Below are 27,498 nucleotides of genomic sequence, written 5' to 3'. Positions count from 1 at the left end.
GCTACTCTCTGTTCATTTACTCTCTATTTATATTTAAGCATAGTTACTTTAACTCTACCTACATGTACATATTACCTCGACTAACCTGTGCCCCCACACATTGACTCTGTACCGGTACCCCCCTGAATATAGCCTCCACATTGACTCTGTACCAGTACCCCCTGTATATAGCCTCCACATTGACTCTGTACCGGTGCCCCCTGTATGTAGCCTCCACATTGACTCTGTACCAGTACCCCCTGTATATAGCCTCCACATTGACTCTGTACCGGTGCCCCCTGTATATAGCCTCCACATTGACTCTGTACCGGTGCCCCCTGTATGTAGCCTCCACATTGACTCTGTACCGGTACCCCCTGTATATAGCCTCCACATTGACTCTGTACCGGTGCCCCCTGTATATAGCCTCCACATTGACTCTGTACCGGTGCCCCCTGTATGTAGCCTCCACATTGACTCTGTACCAGTACCCCCTGTATATAGCCTCCACATTGACTCTGTACCGGTACTTCCTGTATATAGCCTACATATTGACTCTGTACCGGTACCCCCTGTATATAGCCTCCACATTGACTCTGTACCGGTACCCCCTGTATATAGCCTCCACATTGACTCTGTACCGGTACCCCCTGTATATAGCCTCCACATTGACTCTGTACCGGTACCCCCTGTATGTAGCCTCCACATTGACTCTGTACCGGTACCCCCTGTATATAGCCTCCACATTGACTCTGTACCGGTACCCCCTGTATATAGCCTCCACATTGACTCTGTACCGGTACCCCCTGTATATAGCCTACACATTGACTCTGTACCGGTACCCCCTGTATATAGCCTCCACATTGACTCTGTACCGGTACCCCCTGTATATAGCCTCCACATTGACTCTGTACCGGTACCCCCTGTATATAGCCTCCACATTGACTCTGTACCGGTACCCCCTGTATAAAGCCTCGCTACTGTTATTTTACTGCTGCTCTATTTTTTACATAACACCTATTTTTCTTAAAACTGCATTGTTGGTTAAGGTCTTGTAAATAACCATTACACCTGTTGTATTCGGCACATGTGACAAATAACATTTGATTTGAAATACTGCCACCAGAGAGAAGATGAGCAGCCAAGCATTCAAATCAATACATTGGAGAGTTAATAGTTCCAAACCACATTTTTCCTGGTCAAAGCCTCTGAATCTTTTTGATAAGCTTGGGGCCCTGCACCAAACTTGGAGGACGCTAGGAAAGGGTGGGTCTTTCCAAATGAATCATCATTAGGATTTGTGTTAGTTTTCTCCTCATCTCTGCGAGATATACAGGAGAGACTGTTTACTGAGAACTGTTCTAGTTTGGGAGGTACTACCAGGAACACAATCAATCAAAAAAAAAATATTTTGTCTAGTTCCAAAGTTTCACAGGTTAATTTCGATGTGACCCAAACCCAATAATCCCAAAGATAATCACCCTCTTTATGCCTGTTTTGATTGCATCTGAAAAATCGAGATGAGAAGAGAAGAAAAAATGTGTTTATATTGCTCAGAGACCTGCTGGGATTGGATGTTCTGGAGTGCTTTGCAGAAAATGAAATTGATTTCCTCTCCTTCAAATGAATTCCTGTGAGTTGCTGGCCAGATTCCAGGATAAACAACAACACTGATTCTTGTGAAGAGGAGAGAACCAAAAATAGGTGGTGAAGGCATTATGTAAGTAGGAGAACACTGAACCGACTCGTCCTGAAAGGATTGAAACACTACAGTCCTGAAAATACTGCAAATATTGCAAAGATGTTCAAGGTATTTCCTATTTCTACGATGGCTGTTGCTACGAGTGTGAAAATGTTGACTTTCCATGTCAGAAACTGTTACGGATACAGTTATCCTGTGTGTGTATCCTGTGTGTGTGTGTGTGTTTCTTTTCTCTCATTCTCCCCTCACAGGTGAAAATCATCACTCCCCAATCAGTCAACAATCAACCCATCAATCAGAAGACACACCTCCTCCTGTTTCCTACCCTATCACAGTTCCTTCCCCATGGTTTAAAAACCCCATCATTTGTTTGTTCAAGAGCTCAATCTCTTTGTAATGCCATGTTGGTAGATCTCTGTTTTTCATAGATTTCAAGAGCTCAATCTTTTTGTAATGCCATGTTGGTAGATCTCTGCTCTTGATAGATTTCAGTAGCTCAATCTCTTTGTAAATGCCATGTATGTAGATCTCTCTCTTTGCGTATTAACCTCTCTTTTGTTTGAGCACCTCCATATCACTTTGTCATCTCCTGTGAGTATTGTTTTTGCTTATGGTGTTTGCTGGTGGGAAAAGGGGAAACCAAGACAAGTCGCCCATAGGCATACACTACCCGTAGGTAAACTTTGTTAAAAACACTAGTTAGAACTGGGTGGACCACCCACTGTATTTTTGGTTAGTTAGTTAGCTGTTGTTGAAATAGGCTAGTCTAGCTTAGGGGTGTTTTTGCATATTTGTTTCTTTCCCCAGGGTCCAGCTCAGCCCCTTTTCCTGCTCCCCCCATTACCGTGTGTTTATAAATAAACCCTGAGTTTGACGGTATTATTTCGGTTGTCGTGGTTATTTCGTTCACACGTACTTTGTCACAATTATAATTTACATGAGTTATGTTACGGGTCTCACTACCATCCCCCCCCCCTAGACTGTCGGGCCAAAAGGGATTCGTAACAGAAACAAACAAAAATAAATGTATTAGTTAATAACATAATAGCATGGCTTTGAAATTCATTAGGCATAAATCATATGAGATTGACTAAACCTTTCCATTATTATAGCAGGATAATAATGGGATGGTTGCTGTTTCTCCAGTCATCCTGATGGGGGCAGCTCCCGTCTAACAGCCCCCTCAGGGTTTGTTTAACACTTAAAAGAAAGAAAATCACTCAAAAACAATATTTTGTTATTATTTTCATTAGTCCACTGTTAATACAGTCCCAGAATTTGTTGCATGTCAGCAGTCAAGTTTTAAAGAAGCAAAGTGTCACTTGGCACATCACCATGATGATGTGGAACATGGTTATTCTGACTTTCAGGGGTGGTCAGAAGGTTTACAAACTCATGCCACCTGTTTAACTGTCCCACATTTTCAGATATTGCACTGTTGCTGGTGGTCTGCAGGGCCGTGTTCCCACCCATACGGGACATGTACTTGAAAAGGTGCCTGAGGAAGTTCAGCAGCATCGTCAAGGACCCCACACACCCCAGACATGAGTTGTTCACTCCCTTACCGTCCGTCAGACGGTATCAAAGCATAAGGTCTGACACCAAGAGTTTCTATTTTTTACCCCTTTTTCTCTCCAATTTCCATCTTGTCTCTTCACTGAAACTCCCCAACGGGCTCGGGAGGCAAAGGTCGAGTCATGCGTCCTCCGAAACATGACCCGTCAAACAGCGCTTCTTAACACTCGCCCGCTTAACCTCACACACACACACACACACACACACACACATCCCAATTGCTGCTATCAGACTCTCATTTACTATTGCTAATACTGCACAACTTCAACACTTCCCCCCTAATCGCCCCTTTCTCTGATACATGTGTAAATATTGGACTATAAATTGTGCTTTCCTATATTATACTTATGCTAAAATGTTTATTATATTTTCCTGAGCCAATTACGTTTTGTTCTTATTGTTATCTTTTATTATTTCTTATTGTTGTTGTATTGTCGAAGGAACCTTCAAGTAAGCATTTCATTGGACGCTGTACACCAGGTGTATCCTGTACATATGACTAATTAAACTTAAGGGAACGGGAAAATGGGTGTCCTTAAATGGATTGCCAAAAGGGGGATCCACTACTCCTCTTGATGCATTTGGATTGAAATTATATTATGAACAAAAACGCTGAAAAAAGACTAATCTTTGCAAAGGAATACAGAATGACAATACTAATGAGGAATTATATGTCGAAAGCTGCTATGGGACTGTACATTAGGATGCCGTGTGGGCATACAGCTCAACACCGACCTGTCATGGGGTAACCTAGAATAAAGATACTAGATCTAAAATCTAGGACGCCGGGGGAATAACCAGACCTCATAAAGGAATCTGTGAGGCCTGCAGTCTTGAAGAGGGTGTTTCTATATTTGTGCTCAACCTGAGATAGCGAACACAGAACACATTAAGTGCTCTTATGACTGCTCCAACTGAAATGCCAGAATGGTTTAAAATGGAAGAAGAATGGATTTCCCATTGGGTCACACTGTCCTCTATAAATGCATGTGTAAAGCAGCTACATATTTGAGGTCCTAGTGTTTATCACATTACCCTCTGGCAGCTTTCCATGAGATGTTTTTTTTTGTGAACGCCTTCACTGAGAATACCTCAACCTTCCAAAAGTCTTCAAAGTGAATTACCTGTCAAAAGCTTGAAACGAAAGATGACAAAAGTGGACCTGAAATTAGTTTTCCTCTCATCTAGTACTTAGCCACTTTGTTTAAGCCCTGTATTCTAACATGATAGACTTGTTTCTACATGCAAAGACCACCCATGCCACACACAGATACAGTATATACCCGTGTGTGTGTGCATCCCACCCACTGCAGGCTACAGTCTAAGAATGTGTGAAAAGCTCTGGTGTGTGAAGCAGAGAGAGGCTCAGCTCAGGTGTGTGTGTATGTGCGTGTGTGACAGGTGTGTGAGAAGGTATGAGTAAGTGAGAGGGAACATGAACAAATAAGCACCTAGGTTTGGTCTGGCTCTGAGTAATGTCATACCCTGTCAGAATGACTGCTGGGTAGATAGGAAGAAAAACACAGCTAAAACACAACACCACGCAACAATACATCTCTGAGCTTCTACCTGTCTCAGCCAGAACACTGCATGAGGAAAGAGGAGACCAAACAATATTGAATTAAACACAAGAGTTGTTATAGTAGCACACGCACTCCAAGAGAAAATCATTGCTTTCAGTAACTTTCAGTTTTAAATCTACCTGGGTTAATTACTGCTTGTGTTAAGAGAACATTATGATTTGGTAGATAGCAACACTATTTACACCTGAGAATAATGTTCTGATGCTTTCCCATTACAATTTAAGCACTGACGGATTTCTGCTTAATCCCTCACGTATTACCATAACATCATCCGTCTGTGACTGTGTAACATGGTCTGTCTCTGTGTGACAAATATCCATTCTCCATTCCACATTTACAAATCTTCTCATCTCCCGTATTGAATCTTCAATTAAATCTCATCAGTTCCCCATCCTCACAGAGTGTCACTGTGAGGACATCATGTAGTGTCATGAATTACAGCTGTGAGTCTGAGCCACAGCCTGCTCAAGGAGGGGTGCTGTTATCCTCTAATTATACACAGTCACCAGCACCATGTCATCTGAATGGTTAGCGTAGCATACGTAGCATGTCACCCTGTCTGCTCGAGTGAGCAGCTCCATGCTGACTGAGATGTCAGGCAACGGAGAGGCAACATCAGGATCCAATGAGGCAGACTGACTGGCTTACTGCCACTGCTGCTATTGGACTCCATTGCTGTGGTCTAAAATTAGATAAGGGTAGAAAATCCACTTTTGAAAGTAAGTGATTGCTGCCATAAATGCAGGTTGATGCGTATCTGTCCATGCTCTAGAGAATTGTATTTTTTTGGCAAAACATCTATTTGGAGTGTCTCTCTCTTGGCTGAGGTCAGCTCCTTACACTGATTTTGTAAGCTAGACTTTAATTAAATAGCCAACTGGAGGTTTAAAAAAGGACAGGATAAATCCAATACAGAGAATTACTGAAAGTTTAACACTCTCACTCTTCCTTCATGGCATCTCTGTCTCTCCTCTCTTCACAGAATGCTAACCTATCATTTATTTTCTCTCTAAAACAGTCTTTAGCAAACCGACAGACACACATGCAGGCAGTCTGGTGGCCATGCAACCGCCTGACAGAGTCAGACACTAACTGGAAAGCTGTTTAGCGACATGATTAACATCATGCTATGCTGCGCTGAACCGCAATCAGAGGTCACACAGCTGGGCGCATCTAAGCAGACTGTTATGTTTGCATTTGTATCATTACATGTTTGTCCAATGTTCTGCGGTTGTCCCAACAAAGGTGGAGACAGTGCAAACAAGCCACTTGGTTTGGATCTTCCAGCAAGACAATAACCCCAAGCACACATTAAAATCCACAAAGAAAATAATTGGCCACAAATTGTATATTTTGTAATGGCCATCTCAGTCTCCTGATTTGAAACCCATTGAAAACCTGTGGTTTGAATTCAAGAGGGCAGTCCATAAGCGCAGACAAAGGTTATTAAGGATCCAAATGAATTATGTATGGAGAAATGGTCTAAGATCCCTCCCAATGTGTTCTCCAACTCATAAAAGGCTCAGTGCCGTTATCCTCGCAAGGTGAGGAATTGAAAGGTATTGAAAACAGGGGTGTCAATCATTTTGACGCCTAACTTTTTGAGAAAAAATATATTACTTGTTAGACAAAATATATATTTTTAAGAGCAATTGTATTAGTATAAAATACTATTTTTTTAAATGTAGCATACAATATAGCTCAGGATTTGATTTATTTATTTTATATAGTCATTTTTGAGATCTTTATCAAGGGGGTTAATAATTTAGAACCTGACTGTATATGCACATACCGTAAGGTAGTTTTGGTTAGGTGGTTTTTTATACTCGAGGTAGCCCATACTGCACTAGAAGACAAGGCATAGAGAGATATGACAGGCAGAAAACACACTAGCCCAGGGTTAAAGGTTAGCGTTGTAGAGTCGCTGAGCCATTAGCTGTGTGTCAGCTATGGTCTTCCAGTGTTGTACCTGGGCCTGTGCTCCGTTGATCATCAGGTAGTAGAGCTTGCTGAGGATGCTCTGCTGCAGCTGGTCCCAGGAGGTGGAGCGGTCCTCCCTCATCAGGAACGGAGGTCCAAACCTGAGGAGCAGATGGGAACACATGATGACCATTCAGTCAGAAGAGATAGGATCTTAGACAGTTATCAATGGGATACGTGAAGTGAAATGATCAAAAAACGTAATTTCAACGATGAGCATGTTTGTGGTCAACTAACATTTCATTGACCCAAATGACTGTTTAATCAATATACAGTGAGAGAAGGAGTAGAGTAGAGTACACATCCTGCATTCACTTCTCACACTGTCATATAGGCAGAACCACACTAGCCCTGCTTAGGTTGCTGGTTTCTTACTAGTCTTCAGGCCCCCTTCACCTATCGTCACGGATGACGCTCCACCTATATAATCACCATTATACCAGAGCTCTCATTACAGTGTATCTATATGAGACACACATAGATAATTATACATTATAACAACATTACAGGCATGGCCCTGCATCAGAGCTGAAGGATCACATGATGCCTTCATTTTACGGCACCTCAGATTGAGGCCATGTCTCTGTCATAAACTCCTCATCTTTAAATGGGAGAGGCTGAGGCTTGCACACATAATTGAGAGATAACACCACGGTGAGGATTCGTCACAGGGTTAATCAAGGTGCATCTCAATGATCTATCAAATTAAGATGAAATGTTTTCCTCAGTGTACGTCGATCTGGCAGGTAACACGACCCAAAGCTGAATATTTTGTGAATATTTCGTAAATATTTCTCTGGCCTTCACTACAAAATGTAGCTTGATTAGATCTATGTGAAAGTGCACAAACCCTATCAAAATGTATTTCTCATCTGAGTCTTAAAGTAAAATATTGATTCTGTTTTAATTCAATACCCATCATAGTTTCATGAAGGGTTGTCTCATTAACTCATGGACTTTTAATGTCATTGTCCTCCATTCAACATACTGTACTTTCCACGGATTGTTGTGTAATTGCAGACCCACATTCCATGGTCACTATGAGCAACAGCCGAAACAACCAGGGAATAAAGAGAGACAACACAACAAAAAGCCTTCATTTTCTGTGCTTTGAGGTGTTTGTTCCTTTATTTCCAGGACTTGTTATGCTGTTCAGATCATCGGCCCATAGTCTTGTCAAGCCCTCTCTCTATGGCAGGCCCTGGTACACAGTACTACCCCTCTCTCTTCACCTGAGAATGATGCAAGATTGGAAGTATGTTAAATTGGCTTACAGACACGTCCATGTTCATCCCACAATGATCCCCACACAGTCTATGGTGCCTCCGAGGCATCGTTTTAGCAGTAGCCTTGTAAAGTCTTGAGCTACTACAACAGTCTTGTTAGTTGTCTCTGAAGCACCGTTGTGCTTTATTTGTCTTAGTGTTCACAGAGAAGACAGCAAGGAACAGATTGTCCACTGGGCTGCTGGTGGGCATCACTCAGACTGATGAATTTAAGATGTGAGTGTTGATCGTCAGATGATCGCTCTGATAGTTTTGTGTGGGATCATCCATCTAGAACAAAGGCAGCTGTGAGGACTAGCGCATGGCCAAGCCTGCCAATGTCATAACCAAGGCAGCAGAATGGAGCATAGCTGGGATAGTGGTGCGATAACAATCTAAAGACATACTACAGAAATACACAGAATTAGCTCCATTGAGACAGACTTTTTCAGAGGGCAATTTCACAAATATTTTCTGAAGAAATGAATCGTCAGGATAACTAACCCTTGATTAACTAAGAGTATCACACACAGCTTTAAGAGAGTGCATAAATTATAAAGAGCTCACAGGTCAAAATGGAATGATTTGGGTTCATCTCAGGGCAAGAACCTAAAACAGACCCCAACCAGCTAGCACATAATGTTCTGAGAACCTTAGAGAACCTTCTTAGAGCTTGGTGAGAGCCAGGATGTTCTATGGTTATTTTGTATACAACCTTCCCACAACTTTCTGGGAACGGTACAGGATTGTTGCTTGGCTTTGGAACATTCTTATTTTCTTGGTATTTCTTGGTATTTCATTACTTAAACAGAAAGTTTCCTAAAAGTTCAAACATGTTAACATTTCATTTCAATTTTGGTAATGTTCTACTGTAGGAACATTGTCCAACTGGTTTGACATTGGGAATATTCTCAAATAGTTCAGTGAACGTTAAAAAACAAAGTACTTCAGCATAACGTTTCACCATGGTTCTATCTAAAGTCATGTTCTCTAATTGTTCCAAGAATGTTAAGAAACAATGTTCTTCTGTGGGAATTTCAGTACTTTAGCATAACGTTTCCTACAGGTTTCAACATGGTTCTATTTAAAGTCATGTTCTCATTTTTCAGAGGGAGGGTTACGAAAACTTTCCATAAAAACCACAAGAAGACTTTAGTAACGTTCAGAGAACTTTCTAAGAACGTTATTTAAAAACATATACATTCTGTTCTCAGCATCAACAAAACTCTATCCTCTATCTTGTTAAGTATGTTTAGGTGCGTTGGCCGCGCCCACTAATTGGCCTGATCATAATGAGTGCTTGTTTCATATGAAATGGGGTATGTTTGAATAGACTAAACTTAACAGATTTTATTTTGTATGCGTAAAAAAACATGGCATGTTAGCTCAATCCTGGTGGCACAGTGGACTAATTCCATGGAAAGAGAAAATAAGATTATATACTGAACAAAAATATAAACGCAACATGTAAAGTGTTGGTCCCATGTTTCATGAGCTGAAATAAAAGATCCCAGAATTTTTGCATATGGACAAGAATCTTATTTCTCTCAAATTTTGTGAACACATTTGTTAACATCTCTGTTAGTGAACATTTCTCCTTTTCTAAAATAATCCATTCACCTGACAGGTGTGACATATCAAGAAGCTGATTAAACAGCATGACCATTACACAGCTGCACCTTGTGCTTGGGACAATTAAAGGCCACTCTAAAATGCGCTATTGTGTCACACAACACAATGCCACAGATGTCTCAAGCTTTGAGGGAGTGTGAAATTGGCATGCTGACTGCAAGAATGTCCACCAGAGTTGTTGCCAGAGAGTTGAATGTTAATTTCTCTACCATAAGCCACCTCCAACATCGTTTTAGAGAATTTGACAGTATGTCCAACCAGCCTCACAACCGCAGACCACGTGTAACCACGCCAGACCAGGACCTCCACATCCACCTTCTTCACCTGTGGGATTGTCTGAGAACAGCTGATGAAACTGAGGAGTATTTCTAAAGTTTGAAAGGAAGTTATTAAAAAACCTCAAAATAACATAGAATTTCTGTTCTCAGAGCATTAATAAAAGCTCCCAGGAAAACTTTCAAGGAACCAGAGTAAAACATTCTCAGAACCTCCCTGCAACCTAAAAATAAACGTTCCCAGAGCAGGCGAAATGTTCCCTTCTGTTCTCAGAACGTTGAAAAAACATTCCTTTTTACCAGTCACAAAACGTATGGCTTTGTTCCCAACCATTGTGAAACCAAAAACATACGTTCACTAACCCACAACTTCCAAGGAACCACATTTTCTAGCTGTGCAGTCTTTGGAATAAATTGCAAAAATAATTCAGAGCTCATATCTCTTAATAATAATTTCACGCTTATGGCAGTCAGATTTATTTTCATCTGTCAGACCAAAACAAATGAGAAAGTTATTTGATCCAAAAAAACATCTGACTCTTGTGATAAGATCATCCAATGGAGACTATGAAATGTGTCAGAATTCCCACTGATGCGCATCGCATCTCTCTCCTCAACAGGCAGTTTGTCTGCATGGAAATAAGACTCAGCATCAATATGGGTCACATTATGATTTGTTTGTCCTGTCCCACACTGTGCATAATGATGGGATCACTAGGAAAGAAACATATAAGCAAATGCAAAATACATTAAATCAATATGGGTGAAGTGGCCTGCTACAAACAGGACTGGGTTTCAGACTACAACTAGCAATCTGGCTTTGAACATTCTCAGCAAGGAACTCACATCTAAAGCATGCCGTGTCCAGAGATGATATGGATTAGACAGCAAGCTCTTAGCTCTTTTACTAAGTTATATATGGAATTATTTTAAGAAGGTCATACCAAGGTTAATTTAGCTATTTGATTTAGAATTTTATTTGGCCTTACTGCTATTAACCCATACAAACGCTTTGAATAACAGATTCACTACTTGGAACAACAGAAAGTGCCCCAAAAACTTCCAAAGGAAGTTTGTTCAGAAATGTCTGTCCTACATCTTTGATAGGTATTTAACCCCTTATTTTTGGCACTAAACAGTCTCCATATATACTGTAATCCCATAATCGTTTTGAACTGGTACCGGGAGACCTTCAGACAACTCTTGTTGTGAGCAACTGACACGTACGTGAGAGTCTCAGCTGTGCGGAATCTGACATTCTCAACGGCACATATACTTTTGAGGAGATGGGAAACGTTGCCCATGCTATGTCTACGGTACAGGCCGGTGCATTCTGGGCGATTCTGGGACAAGGACCGCTCTCCTTCAAGGAGTGAATGGGAGTCTATTGGGCGCTAGCTCAAAAACCAACACTAGCACTAATTTCGTCAAAAAGTACAACATTTCAAATATTTTCCGAGATGTGAGATAATTAAACTTGCTACCTGTAATATCGTATAGCTTTGGAATTGTAATATTACGTACTTTAGAGAAAATAGCCACTTTTCTCGACGTATACACTGACTCTGAGAAGGGATTGCGTAACGATTATCTTAGCAACCGTGTGACACAGCATGACAACGTGAACGCGAATGGTCGACAGGGTGGGGCGTAGTAACACGTTCCTTCATTCATTGGATTCCTATCTCCTTTCTTTCATATCTCTGGCAACGGCACCATGTAATGCACCCTGAATTAAAGAGGCAGACAAATAGGAAAAATGGGCTAGACTCTCTGTCAAATGTCTCGAGGTAGGAATATTGCAAAAATATAACCAGTGGCTCATTTAAGAGAAGACATCCTCCCGTGTTATGACATTGGCCCGTATTGAAATCTAACATGTATGATAGACGTTTTCACCATCTAAAAGTCCTATTCCAGCGTAGTGAGAGTGACCACAGTGCTACGTCATACCAGAGGGATGTCTGCCTGCTTGAACGCCAATAACTCAGATACACATGAAAACATGAAAGGACCCGGGGAATTGATAGAACATCACTCAGGGATGCACAAAAACAATATAACATTCAAAATGGGTGAACCTTTCCTTTAAATTGAAGTTTTAAACACGTTTTTATGTTTACAACTCTGGTTGAAATGAGATGAAAACAGTACTGGTTGATTTCTTTTTTCAAATACAATATATTTTCCAAGTTGATTCCACATCACAATATGTTGACAAATTACGTTGAAACAACGTTGACTGGTTATGAAGTTTCACATCTGACACCAGTGTGTGCTCAGTGGGATGGTTAATCAGCGATGTTGAAGCATGGGAGAATGCTGAGAGACACTAAGCCTTCTGGATGGGATTGGATTTCTCATGGCCGACACTGTGAGGTCTCCTGAGCGAGTATTGATCCCTCCACTGCTGTCGGGCTGGATGTCTGATGGATTACACCATCGTGTCAGATGTCAAACTTCACAACCATTCAGTTGGAGACTCGCCTCTCAATTAGATTGACAAGAAACTCTCAGAGGCTGTGACTCATTGACTGTGGCTCTTTCAATCGTCACATGAGATAGTAGAGGCCTTTCTGTGCTGCATATTTCCCCATCGACATTAAAGTCGTGAGGTCTTTTCCTGCTGGCTCAAAGTCGAATGAAAAGTCTATATTTAGAAATTACTCATGACCTTATGTTGTAACTGTAACTTTCTCTTTCAATGAGTGACGGTATGAAGAGGTGAACAACACCAACCGCCCCTTAGACCCCATAGTGTGTTTGAAACAGTGACCTAACCTGACAGCCTGCTGGGCATTCCAGGCGGCGTTGCACACCAGCAACAGGATCTTCACCGGCACACCATGATTCAGGAACTCTGATGACAAAGTTCCGGATGGAGGTAACCTTTGACCTTCGGGCCCGGAGGAGTACGGCGACGACGGCAGGCTGTGGTGGTACCCTGCAGGAGAGGAGGACAGAGGGAGGAGACAAGAGGGGGGGTGGGTGAAGGAAAGTTAAATATAAGACTTGGCGTTACATTTTATTTGGGGAGGGGTGAACCAGAAGGGAGAACAGATGGAGCGGGCGCTGCAGACTCTCCCAGCAGGATGGTCTTATCTGATGCAGCTTTTCACTCCTGGTGGGTGCCAGCACTTCTCACCAGCTAACTTCTCTTCCCTCACACTGTGGAGTGTGACTGAGAAAAAGCCTGATGAAATTACAGCACTCACAGACGTGACATTAGCAGATGCTGTGTTACCAACTTACTAACCTCATCCCCAGGCTATTGCGCACAGCGCATATAAGCCTGGGATATCAACCACTCAAAGTTGACTTTAGTGTGAGTGACTATAGAATTATATGCGAGTGATTCTATGGCAAAGTATTTGTCATTGTTTCATTTTAGTGAATCACATGTGCTTGTGGTGTGGTGTGCTTGTGGTGCTCTGTGTTTATGGTGTACTAGCGTATGGGGGAGGGTTAGGGGGAAGGTGTTGTGGAAGATGATTGGTAGGTAGATTAGGTAGATTAAGCCAATGCCTATGTGCCAGGAATTTCTCCCAGCTCTATGTTTTGGCCAAGTTTGACGCACTGGTCCACCAGACTCTACGCACATTTGTGCGGGAATGTCTGGGAACGAGATTACCAACCTACAGACAATGCCAACCCATCAGGCGGCACTGGCTCCCAAAAATACTTGGTGATAAATCACATGGTAAATAGGACTGTAGACAGAAACGAGCAGCTATTGATTGGCCCAGAGACAGTGTTCTCCCAAAACCACAGCGTTGTATTAAACACCACTGTTTACACCCATCCAGCTCACAATTAATCATCGCCAACGGTGAATGTCACGCTTGAAGGCACCAAAGCCGCAAAGATCCTGAGTGTGAGAATATCCCATCATTCAATCCAGCCACACCACAGATATAATACCAGGATATAGGAGAGTGAAGGAATGCATGGAAACAAAGACCTATTCAATATGAATCAGACCCTTCATGTAAACAGCTCTGATATGATAGAGCCCTGACCTGAGACTGAACATAATGAGGAAGAGTATTACTGCCCTTCATTTATTCATGTTCAACTAATGAAACAGCTGTTCAAACTCTCTTCAATCATGCTCTGCAATTTACATAAGTGTTGACCTCTGATCGCTGTGAGGATGATTTATGTAAAGAAGCCCTTCTTTAATGACTGGTGAAATGTTCTAGAATTCAGCCGTAAAATGCAGAGGTCATCTCATAGACTGTCCCCACGTGATTGATGCTGGGAGGAGGTCTCTCATTGGTCATTAAATAAAAGTGTATTTCCTTGTGTTTTTGCATCAGAAATGCATTGTTTCTAGACATCTCCCCCAAGGTCTTTTCACTGGTCTTTAAATTACAACCAGTTTCCTACCTTTAGGTTGATGTCAGCTTTTCAGAATGACAGATGGATAGTGTCAAAATAGCCCACGGCAGATTCCTGTAGATACACAGAAACTTCAACTTGTACACGCACGCACGCACACACAAATGTAATTTAATATGCCTGTTGATTGTAGTCTCCTGTGATGAGTGATATGACTCTCTATAAGATCATGGAAGAGTTGTGTATTCACTCTCCTGTAGTCTAGGGTTACGTCTGAGAAACACTTTAATTTTAAATTCCCTGACAGATGTGAAGGACAGGATGAGCCAGCCTGAACACTGTGAAAGCCAGTAATTAAACACCTCTGCCCCCAAAGAGAACCACTTCAATGACTGGATTAGAAGGGTCAGGTATTGACTGGTTTCAAGAAAGCCATGAAGCCCAATAGCGAAGACAGACACCAAACTGACCACATACCGAGACTGAGACGTCAGTGATTACTAGGGCTGTGGCGTTCATGAAATTTTGTCAGCCGGTGATTGTCAAGCAAATAACTGCCGGTCTCATGAAAATTGACCAATAATTAACATAAACACATTCAGCACTTCCACACGTAGCATAGAAAGCCACTGATGCAGACATCATTTGGAACATCTATATTTTAAAAAGTCTAATGAATCCATAGCCTACACCATCACATTAAATCCATTATGTATTTTAGACAGGTCTAAAGAAACAGGATATGAAGAAAAGTTAGTAAATTTCAGAAGAACAGAATAACATACCCTTTGTCCTTATGTTAGGTCCTGATCTGGCTAGGCCATATGGCTGTGGGCTACACTAGTTCATTTTGCAGACAAGATTCGCTTAGAATTTTGTGGCATTTTTTTATGAATAAAATCGTAAATATATTTTCTCTAAAGGATTTCTGAGGGAAATCCTGCTATTCATCCGGCTATTCTGTGTTGAGCGGTTAACAAAGAAGCAGGTCTTCCTATATGCTAAATTTAGAGTTATTTATGTAACTGTAGTTGTGATCAAAACGTATAGAACAACGTTTGTATTTTTAGTACAAGGCTGCATGATGCCACTAATGATGATTTGAAAAAAGTCACATGAAAGGCATGAGCTCTGCTTTGTCATTTGCGCAGGCTGTACACATTTAATCAAATCAAATGTTATTAGCGGCGAGCAGTTGCCATACCAGGCAGTGACGCAACCCGTCAGGATGCTCTCGATGGTGTAGCTGTAGAACCTTTTGAGGATCTGAGGACCCATGCCAAATCTTTTCAGTCTCCTGAGGGGGAATAGGTTTTGTCGTGCCCTCTTCACGACTGTCTTGGTGTGCTTGTACCATGTTAGTTAGGGCATCATTCACAAGTGATAATATATCATTCACAAGTGATAGGCTAATATTGTCACGCATCAGACTGTTCTTGATTTAATTTTGTCTTTACATATACTAAATAATATATGTGAAATTTGTTTTGATTTAGAATGGACCATTATCATAAACCGGTCTCGAAACAGGGACAGGGGAAAAAATGCACGTCATCTATGCACTTAAATAACGAATGGAGGACACTTTTCCCGTAGTTAATTTTCATGCCAGTCAGGTAGGCTATACTCCTGTTGTAAAGAGAAGAAATGTGCTTAATATTAGGAAAGTTGAGAAATAAATATAGTAGGCCTTGCCTATATAAAGCTGAAGGGATCCTCCTCTTTTTAATAGAGGTCATCACTCTGTTTTAGCATGCAATTGCATAGTCTAAAGATATGTTGCGCAACATGAGCTCATGGCTTCTCATGAAGTGTTTGATTAGATTTTCGATTACATTTGCATTGATGTCAGAGTGATTAGAGGGACAATATAGTGCTGAGTACCAGGTAGCTTGTCACGTTTACACCCGCTCCCCCTCCCTAGTGCCAGGCTACCCGTCTTTACACGCACCTGTCACCATCATTACACGCAGCAGAGCTCATTGGACTCACCTGGACTTCACGTGGTTGATTGCCCCTGTATATCTGTCTGTTCCTCGGTGGTGTTCCCTGTGTCTGCATTAATTGTTGTTATGTGTTCCTGTTCAGACGCTGTTCCTGTTCTGTTTCATGTCCGTCAGTTATTACATCTTCACTCCCTGTACCTGCTTCCTATCTCCTGTGTCGATCCTTTCATAGTTAGTAAGTTTGGTAGGCTACTAATAACCATCAGCAGCATCAGAGCTTGGAGAAGCCTAATTACCATGACTAAATGGTCATGAAAATTTGAGTAATACAGTCACCGTAACAGCCCTAGTGATGACTTCATGGCGTTCGTCTCCTCCACTGAGTGACCTAGTTAGCCAGGCTTCTGAATGTCCTCACTGAGGAGCCTGAACTAATTATTGGGCTTTTCAAACAAGTGTTCCACATCAGTTCCACCTAAACTGGAAGCCCAGGCTGTTTGTTAGACAGTAAATTGAAGCACATGTTGAAAATCCCACTGATGCCCTGACAGGGGGAACTCTATGGCCTGGCAGCCAGGTAGCATACTGTATTACAACCATACTATATTAGAGACACAATGGACAAACCATGTCATGGTGGGCTGCAGGGTCGACTGAGTTTGGATCAGTCATTGATTAGATGAAGTCATGCAATCTGTTATTAATTTCCTGAATATGAGCCTGGTATGAACAACCAAGACACTGTCAACCAAATGCAACCTGAATAAGGGGAATACCTGATAGAGAAAGAACATGTTATCTGTGTGTATGATGCACTTCACTGAATGTGAAATAAGATACTTCTATGAGAATTGCCATGACAATGGAGCTTTGTGGGTACAGAATTAATGTTTACATAAACTGACATAGAAAGTGCTTACACCTCTCTTCCTATTTCACCATGCTATGAAAGGTCAGGCAGGAGGGAAAATACTCCCAGACACCATCATCTCTCATGAATCTTTTGTGCCACACTGGGATATTCCATACATTGTAGATAGTTCATGTAAACCTTGATGACAGCGACTCAATTACTCATTCTCCTCGCTGACAACCATCAAATGAAAATGCTGCCAGGCACAGACAAACGCACACTCCACCATTTTTCTACAGGCCGCTCATCAAGGTGTGAAGTGACATTACTGATAGGCTGTGTGTCAAACAGTGGACAGCCCCTGCTTCACATTTGTATGATTCTAGGACATTTAGTGAGAGCCATTAGTGACAGCCAGTCGCTGATGTGCTTAAAGTGAGTCACCCTCTGAATTCACCAACTAATATACTGTAACATGGTGCCAAGGCTCTTGTTTTTTTTTAGCTATACAGTAAGTGCTACAATTCATTTCAGTTGATGCCTCAGCTTGACAGCTTCTATTGGTACTCGAGACACTCCATTCAGACAGTCTAGGTATTCAGACATACCCAATTTGTCAAAGCACAAGCCTGCAACACTAGTGTTGAACATCTCTCTCTAGGAGTTACTATACAATTCAGGCGAGCTCAGGTTTTCTGTAACAAGAGCAAAGCCAAACATGAACACTTTAGAAACTTTAACTTCCAGCTATAGAGGCATTATGGCAGTTCTCCTGACCCAGAAACTGTGGAGAAATTAGCTGCTGTCTGGTCAGTCTTTAGAGGCCACTTCACTCAAAGACACTGCCAGCCCTGTACCTGACCAACGCTGTCAATTGCTTATTGAAAGGATTTCTTCCAAGCAGAGAGGCTGAAAAGAGCTCTGTAGAGTCCCACATGCTTTTCATACTGAAAGAAGTAGTGAGTAAAGTATGCTGTATGTAAACTAGGGAGTAGTACAGGAGTGGTATAGTAGAGAAGTCTTTTAAATCAGTGTAGACACTGTTCTGGGGAAGAACAGATACGACTCCATTCCCATTCATAGTTAATGTGCATGATTCCTAAAGGCATATTGATTTCAAGTACACAATATGTATCTTCCATTAGCAGCAGTGACCATTAACGTTTATGAGCAGTGACAACTCATCATGATTTAAAGAGGCACATTACACAACCCAATGAGGTATAAGCTGAGGTGAAGCCTCCTCCGTCAGTACAGTACCACATTTCATGCCCGTCAGCTTTAGGCCAAATAGATAATGATTACAAAATGATTACTCAGTATTAATTGTGTAACAGTGTTTGAGTTCTGTTATCAGACTGGATGTGCATGAAATGAGAGGATGCTCTGTTCAGCAGGGAGGTGGTGAGAGAGGCCTCTCCATATCAACCCGTCTGAGAAAACATCCCAGGAGGATTCAGTGTGTGTGTGTGTGTGTGTGTGTGTGTGTGTGTGTGTGTGTGTGTGTGTGTGTGTGTGTGTGTGTGTGTGTGTGTGTGTGTGTGTGTGTGTGTGTGTGTGTGTGTGTGTGTGTGTGTGTGTGTGTGTGTGTGTGTGTGTGTGTGTGTGTGTGTGTGTGTGTGCAGACCAATCAAACTGAGTAGTCGATTACGTGTGGTCTAACCAAAGATGATAAAGGAGAGACAGATTTCTCCAATAACTTTGCTCGGTGGTGATGCAAAGAAGTATCATTTTCAGGGACAAACCCAGCTCTGCAAAACCCAGGGTGAAAAATGTGGTAAAACTATCCACACAATCTGGCTTCTGGGAACAATGTCTGTTTGCCCTTCACATCATCAGTACAATTACAGAGGAGAGATATTTCAAACATAAATCATTTGATGACAGCAAATCTTTGCGGAAAATAATGGTGATTTGAGTAGATCTGAGCATCTGAGTTTTATTGAAAATGTGTTTATAAGCACACATATTCCCCAAGGATTTCTTATTCTACATTGTGAGTTCCTCATGGAATCTATCAGACCCAAAGTACACAAACAAATGTGTGTGTGTGTCTGTTTTCTCACAACAAGGTCATTCATTATCTTGTTTAAAAAGAAACAATGCATTTCTCCTCAGTTGTTCATCCTGATGTTTGGAAGGCTTGTGCCAACAGTGCACAGTTTGGGTAAAAGCTGCAGTACAAAGAGCATGTAATTATCACCACCAGAGGAAGGACAGACTTTCACATAATACCCTGGTATTTCACAGAGGTTGTACATCCCATTCCGTTATTACAGTACCTCTATATGCTCTTGACTGAGAAAGGCTTATTTCACGATGGGACTGAAATGACCCCTGCTTGCTCATACAGTGGAAAAGGGACAGATTCTATTGGATGATCTTGGTTGATAGTGGTGATATTGATCTGAATGTCCCTGGAATATGTAGTTGTTGCTACGGTTACCTGAGAGTAGTGCAGAGCCTCCTCTGATGTATAGGGGCGGGGCCTGGAAGGCATAGATGATGTCAGTCTCGGCTATGCACGTCAGATCCTCCTCATCAAAGAATGAGCGCTGAAAGCCTGTGGTGTAGATCTCTGTCAGGATCACCTGAAAGAGAGAGGGAGAGAGGGAGAGCGAGAGATAGCAATAATATCCATTTTATTTAATCAGAGACTTGGAAAATGGAGTGAAAGTGAATCTGAGGATAGTGTGCATCATCAAGAAGAGTGAGACAAGATCACCTACCTGGTCTGGGGAGATCTTCCCCTCATCCGCCAACATCCTTCTAAGAAAGGCCAGCGAACCAAAGAGAGGCACAGCCAGCCCGATGCGCAGGTATCTCTGGCCCTTCGTACTGAAGACCAGAGTAACACACAAAGACCTGTCGAGTGAAGGGGAGAGAGCGAGAGAGAGAGAATAGCCGCTGCATTGAAATCACTACCATTTTTACTGCTACCATTTTCATTAGCTCTTCAGAGACTAAGTCATTGGTATGTTGTTATTTACAAGGCCATACTGAGACAGCTCCCATTTTACCTGTGTATCTACATTGTCCAGCAGACTAATGACAATTATCAATTAAAGTGAGTTTTGTGATGTCTTGTTGATGACCTGCTCTATAATCCACCATGGAGAAGACTTAACATGATAAAGAGAGTGAGAGATGCCACTGCCAGCACACAGGCATTATCACACATGGGGACAGCGGACACACAGCAGTGGGGGATATACAGTATTATACAACGGGTGGGTCTAATCCTGAATGCTGATTGGTTAAAACCTCATTCCAGCAGGTGTCTATTCCACAAGTTACCACCGGCTAAATCTATGACGTTAAAATGCCTATTTACTCTGTTCCATCTGACTGCGCAATCCACTGTCTCATCAGCCCAGCCAGGCAATTTATAAACTCCACTATGAAAAGCATCTAACATTTCGTCCTCAACAGCAGAGATTTGAATAAAACTCGCTGTCTGTCACTCCGACATTTGCAATATTGTTTCAATATTCAAATTCGATCTCCAGATGTCCCATAGTAATGAACGGGAGTCGGGATGAGACAGACAGGTAGGCAGCTTTTCTCAGCCAGTCTAAATCATGAATTAGCATAATTTCTCTGGATATATACAAATAACTATCAATAGAAAACAGGTAAAACTAAACGAAGAGCAGCTAGTTTGAAGTTTTTCCAGATTCAGTTTGAAGTGATTGTGTTAGCTGTGTTGTTGGCTAGCTCTTAAACAACAGTGTCCTGACGAGAGAGCACATGTTCTACGGCAGGTGAAATCGTGCATCATTAGCTCATTGTTACAGCTTAAAATGCAAATGCAGCTACTTTGTTGTTATTCTGGCTGCACTGTTGACGTGACTGTAAGTTAACCGTAGTTGGCTAGCAAGCAAGTGATAAGAACATTGCCAGCCAATATGGCAATGGAATATTTAGAATGAACGACTGGGTCACGTCCATAGATAAAGAACAAAAAGACAGAATGACTGGGTCGTGTCTCTGGCAACCGAACCGATAGAATGAACGACCAGTCGGCTTAGGTAGCAACCCTAGATTTGTGTCGGGACTATATCTTGTGGAAGGATGAAATAGTATGAATAAATCCATCAAAAGAACGTTTTTAATTAAAATATGTAAATCATTATTTTAATATGTTGGTAACTCATTGTATAAATGTCACAATGCCCTCGAAGCCGGTGTTTGGAGGATATATTGGCACGGTTTGCTGGCCCTTGTCAGGATTCACCTAGCGGTCATGATTTTGGGCTGTACAAATGTTTGATGTATTAGAATAACTGATTATGCTTATGTTTTATTAATAGAAGGGGAGGGGTTATAAGACCCTCCTTACATTTATAGGGTCCTAGACTACAGATTAACAACATATATTTTCATTATATGGTTTTAGAATGGTACCACAGTTGTTTTCTCATTCACTCACTCAATTTTTGACTAAGACAGAACTCTGCAGGGGAGTGTGGGAGATAAGAGACTTCTCAGACATTCTACAATAGATCAACATTTGGGGAGGAGACATTTATTGCCTAGCTTTTAGATAAACACTGAAACTCTATGTTTGTATAGCCATGGATGCAGGGTTTTGCTCTCAGGAGTAAAAAAGTAATGACGTAGTCAGTGACATCACTAAGGCGGGACTTTGGTTTAATAAAACAACTTGAGACATTTTGTTTGAGGTAGAACTTACTCAGAAACATGCATGCTATGTTCCTGTTTGTCAACTTCTGTCTGCAATTGCATTAATAAAGGTTTTTGAATGATTTAATGAAAAATATTGTCATAATGCAAATTTCACCAATGAACCAATGATTGACAAAGAAGGACGTAAGGAACGAACCCTAACACCCTCAACTTCTTCTCGGGCCTAACAACACCCGTGCCAATTTATCCTCCAAACACCGGCTTCTCAGGCATTATTTAAGTAAGTAAAGGTTGTTGAGCTGTGAGATCCCCTGCTGTCTGGACTCAGGGTAACCTCTACACTGGGTGTCAAGGATTCTCAGCACATGCTATAGTGAGAGGTATGAAGCGGTCATGCAGTCTGTGTACATCTATATGCACAGACGCAGCGCACCTGAGTCCATTCCTTTATCTGCCTTTGAATAGGCAGTAGGAACACCAAAACAGTGCCTCATATTATCACGGTTCTTTTTGTGTCTCAAGACACAAACAGTGAAGGCAGTAGTTAATCAATGGTGCTCTGAGCAGGCAAGCGTTACTAATTCATACTAATTACCTTGTTTGGAACCATTCTGGGAGCGGCAAAACATCCCCACACACTCAACAGCTCAAAACTAGAAAGGCAGGCATAGGGATAATTAACAATCTATAACGTTACATGATGCATCCAATACCTATAATGGGAATTCAATTCCCAGTGACTGAATACTCAAATAAAGCCCTCAATTGAATGGTAATTTGAGTCTATGATTATACTAAGCTACTGCAAATAGTGGCTACATCCCGAGAACACCTTTCAGAGGTTTAGCTCCCCGTCTCTGAGTACAAAGCTGAATCAATCATGATAATGAATCGCAAACCTTTTCCTCAGGAGGACAGGAACATTATACAACAAGATCTCTGAAGGATCTTTACAGTAATAACATGCTGAATTGTAATGAGCGGCTCATTTAGTGAAGTTAATGTGTTTAAATGGAGACGCCTGCCATACCACTCAGTCCATTAGGGTACAACATCAATATGGGTCCATGTCGGGCTGACTCTGCCACATTGGTTAACACACTAACCATAACTAACCACATACTGTATATATGACATGTGGGAACACATTTCTGTCAGAAAATAGGTACTGTAGCAGTCCAATAAATAAATGCATATGTGTGAGGTTGGGGTTGGTGTTAATGACTGTTGGCGTTGAAAGTCTGAACTTTATTTTGTGTTAGGGTTTATGGAGATAGTTTTGTATATGACACCTTTTTTCTTACATGGGCAACCATGTACAAAATCTTAAAAGGCAAACCATCTGTTTCTTCCTTTCATAACTGTCTACAGTATTCAATGCCATTAGCCAAAAGTAGAACGAATGAGGCGATTATGTAAAGTTTGGCTGGCAAGCTGTTTGTTAGAGCTAGATTTTTAAAAACGATTCTCCAATTAGCATAAAAGCTTGCTTAAGGCCAGGCACCACGGGCTGAAATGACATTTTTGCATCTACAGTACGTTCAGAAAGTATTCAGACCCTTTGACTTTTTCCACATTTTGTTACGTTACAGCCTTATTCTAAAATGGATTCATTTGTTTTTTTTCTCATCAATCTGCACACAATTCCCCATAATGACAAAGCAAAAACAGATTTTTAGAAATGTTACTTTACTTAGTACTTTGTTGAAACACCTATGGCAGCGATTACAGCCTTGAGTCTTCTTGGGTATGACGCTACAAGCTTGGCACACCTGATATTGGTAGAGTTTCTCCCATTCTTCTTTGCAGATCCTCTCAAGCTCTGTCAGGTTGGATGGAGAGCGTCGCTGCACAGCTATTTTCAGGTCTCTCCAGAGATATTCGATCGGGTTCAATTCAGGGCTCTGGCTGAGCCACTCAAGGACATTCAAAGACTTGTCCCGAAGCCATTCTTGCGTTGTCTTGGCTGTGTGTGTTTAGGGTTGTTGCCCTGTTGAAAGGTGAACATTGAACCAGTCGGAGGTTCTGAGTGCTCTGGAGCAGGTTTTCATCAAGGATCTGTCTGTACTTTACTACGTTCATCTTTCCCTCTATCCTGACTAGTCTCCCAGTCCCTGCTGCTGAAAAACATCCCCACAGCATGATGCTGCCACCACCATGCTTCACCGTAGGGATGGTGCCAGGTTTCCTCCAGACGTGACGCTTGAAATTCAGGCCAAAGAGTTCAATCTTGGTTTCATCACACCAGAGAATATTGTTTCTCATGATCTGAGAGTCCTTTAGGTGCTTTTTGGCAAACTCCAAGTGGGCTGTCATGTGCCTTTTACTGAGGAGTGGCTTCCGTCCGGCCACTCTGCCATAAAGGCCTGATTGGTGGAGTGCTGCACCAATAATACCTGTTAAAGCTAGAATTCTTCATTGAAACAATAACAAAGGGGCTGGAAATATGTATCCACTCTCAAATTCATGTAGCAGCTAAGGATTCTAGCTTTACGTTGCATGCTCAGTATGAATGATGATCTACAGTATGAGATCAACGTTGTAGTGTCCATTTGTGGTGTAGGATTGGATAGATGAGTGTGTGTTAGGCTTTGAATTTGCTAGGCACACCCTGGTACCTCAAAAGGAGGACACATCTGCATGCACTTCTATGACACCACAGCCCAGGAATCTGAGATAGGTGTTAAACTTATCGCTTGACTCTAAATAATATTTTCCAATTAGGACAACTCCTCCATCTGCACTGGAGAATAAAGGTGAGAACCATACTGTTTTGACTTAGTGTTGTCAGGCGGTGTGTGAGAGGAAACATTATCTTCTGCGTTTAATAAAAAACTAAGTTGTCAAAGGGATGGAGTGATCTTTATGACCTGGGCATAAATGTGACATTGTTCCCGGTTTCTGAGGTGGTGCTCCTCAGGGCTTTCCTCTGGGCTTCAGGTACAGTCCATCTCAGCCAGGTCTATTGTTTCTCTGTGCTATTCCAGATCTTTATCCATTCCTCTAACATTATGAGCCTCTGGAGGACTGAAAGGGACGTTAAAAAGACACCAGTGCTTGAGTCTTGTCTACGGTGTATTTCTACGTCTGTACCTAAGGCAAGTCTTTCCGTCTACTACGGCTTTGACTCTCACTGACAGATGTATCCTAATATCTGCACGTAGTACCATGGTGTGGTGTGATGTGTTGCATGGTTGTGTATTCAGTATGGTTGGTGCACTAACAGGGATATTACTCACCTGGTGTGGCGCAGAGGGATGGGAAGTGAAATGCAGAGGAAAGGGTCAAAGGTGTTGCTCTGTTTATGACAATGAGGGCAGGTCAGCGATGACCTGTGGAAAGAAAAACAAGATTGTGTGAAGTTTGATGCCTGTTTTAGACACCTTAACATGCACTTCTGTGTCAGGCCAGCAGGAAAGTGCATCTTGCTATTAAAATGGACACACTGTATGTACAGTATGTCTTGATGTTGCTGTAGAGATTTTCTATGGGAAAGATAAGTGATGTAAGGGGGGTGGGTAGTGGGTAAAACCCTCACGGTGCGACTGGGCCTTTAAATGGGAACCAGCACGCAGCGATTCCCTAATGATCACTAATATCATCATGGGGAGAATAGAGAACAGTCCTAAGATATGGCTTGTTTACTCCCTATATGAACATTCAGGCCATAGGACTCAAAGGACAGGAAAAGAGAGCAAATCTTCCATTTTACCAATATTTCCTTCCACACCTGGTTCACACACTGTCTCCAACAAACCCCTTTATGTTTAGGAGAGGAAGTTGCTTATTCTGGCAAATCACTAATTGTTTGAACAAAGAGTCAGAGGGTATTTCCATGGAAGTCCTCAGACTGCAGTGCTATTGAACTTGACTTGAATTGAACTTGACTTGAAGAACTTCTAAATCCTGTAATAGTTCTATGGCAAGAACTCCATGACTGGTTCTTCTAGTCAGGAAGTGAAAAGCATTTCACAAGGCTGCCTGAAAATATAATAGCCTTTAGGACTGGAGTGGAATTGAGTTCAACAATGACTTTGCTGCATACAATCAAAACAAGTTGACAAAGCTATGGTTTCTTTGGAAATCTGAATTTCAAGCATAAATGTCCCTCTTCCTCTTTTACCCAGCAAGGCGATGTTTTAAGACAGTATTTCCCTATTCTTGTGTTTAGAATTTTTCATATGATCAGTGCACAGAGCTTTCACTTCTCCAGCCTGCATGTCAGGAACCTTTACAAGGGGTAGCCTACCATGGGAATCTTAGCCAGAGCATAGCTGTTTAAATGTGTTTCCCTTCTAGGAAGGCACCTGACAGACCCACAGGGGTGAGTGGGGGAGAGTGAATAAAGCCCTATTCAACTCAACCCAGCTGACACTGGCTCTGCGTGGAGCTCTCTCTTGGCAGAGTGGATCGCTCCCCTACGGATGTCTTATTCTCAACAGGAAACAGAGGAGCTGCCCATGTTCCTTGCATACAAATAACACTCCAGCAGCTCCAATAAAACATAGATGTACTGTGCATTGGTAAGGAACACTTAGGCCTAAAGGAAAAGGAGGTGATATTTCCGTGATGCCTAATGGATGAAGTGTGAGCAGCACTTGAGAGGGAATCCCTGTCTATGAAGCAGTGATGCTGAAGGGTGAGAGTTTGAGTCAGCTTAAACACTAGCCCAGGGGTAGGCAGCCACGGGACGATTTTTGACGGAGCGGATAGTGGGGGACCAAAACATAATTATAATAATTTGTACACTGCAAATTGACCCCAACTAATCCCAAAAAGAGATTATATTTGAAAATAACAATAATTTCATACCTTATTTACATTGAGACACGATCACATACACCGAGTGTACAAAACAGCCCTTTGCCCTCAGAACAACCTCAATTCATAGGGTCAGGGACTCTGCAAGGAGTTGAAAGCATTCCACAGGGATGCTGACCCATGTTGACTCCAATGCTTCCCACAGTTGTGTCAAGTTGGATGGATGTCCTTTGGGTGGTAGACAATTCTTGATACACACGGGAAACTGTTGAACGTAAAAAAATCCAGCACCGGGTTAGGCCGGGGGTGCTTTACATGGCACATCATGCTCTAGTGACTCCTTGTGGTAGGCCAGGTGCCTGCAGGCTGACTTCGGTAATCAGTTGAACGGTGTTTCCTCTGACACATTGGTGCAGCTGGATTCTGGGTTAAGCGGGCAGGGGTTAAGAAGCACAGTTTGGTGGGTCCTGTTTCAGAGGATGCATCACTCAACCTTTGTCTATACCGAGCCTGTTGGGGAGCTGCAGCAATTAGACAATATTGTAATTGGATATTTTAAATTTAACAAGCCAAGTCAGTTAAGAACAAAGGATTATTTACAATGATAGCCTACCGGGGAACAGTGGGTTAACTGCTTTGTTCAGGTGCAGAACGACAGAATTTTACCTCGTCGGCTCAGGGATTTGATCCAGCAACCTTTCGGTTGCCGGCCCAACACTCTAACCACCAGGCTGGCTACCTACCCCTATATTGAGAAATTGGGGGAAAATACAATATATATATATATAGAGCGAGAGAGAGAGGGAGAGAGAGAGAGACAATACTTATTTAACCCGTCTCCTCCCCTTCATCTACACTGCCTGAAGTGGATTTAACCAGTGACATCAATAAGGGATCATAGCTTTTCACCTGGATTCACCTGGTCAGTCTATGACATGGAAAGAGCATGTTTTGTG

General features: G+C 42.0%; 1 protein-coding gene across 2 annotated transcripts in view; it reads right to left on the bottom strand.

Annotated features, from left to right (window-relative positions):
* LOC139421409 (ubiquitin carboxyl-terminal hydrolase 43-like) overlaps positions 1-27,498 on the bottom strand; it is a 90,727-nt gene that overhangs the window by 16,625 nt on the left and 46,604 nt on the right. Inside the window, exons 4-8 of one of the 2 annotated variants that reach the window (XM_071172276.1) lie at positions 25,021-25,113; positions 19,861-19,996; positions 19,578-19,722; positions 12,773-12,935; positions 6,809-6,920 (exon numbers count right to left, since the gene is read on the bottom strand). In XM_071172276.1, the coding sequence (XP_071028377.1) occupies positions 6,809-6,920; positions 12,773-12,935; positions 19,578-19,722; positions 19,861-19,996; positions 25,021-25,113 (649 nt within the window). The remainder of the gene's footprint in view (positions 1-6,808; positions 6,921-12,772; positions 12,936-19,577; positions 19,723-19,860; positions 19,997-25,020; positions 25,114-27,498) is intronic. The other variant, XM_071172277.1, reaches the window with a different exon arrangement.

The sequence above is a fragment of the Oncorhynchus clarkii genome, chromosome 12, assembly GCF_045791955.1.
Source record: "Oncorhynchus clarkii lewisi isolate Uvic-CL-2024 chromosome 12, UVic_Ocla_1.0, whole genome shotgun sequence".
NCBI classification, from domain to species: domain Eukaryota; kingdom Metazoa; phylum Chordata; class Actinopteri; order Salmoniformes; family Salmonidae; genus Oncorhynchus; species Oncorhynchus clarkii.
The sequence above is the reverse complement of the archived record's forward strand: the minus strand, read 5'-3'. Positions and strand labels throughout refer to the sequence as shown.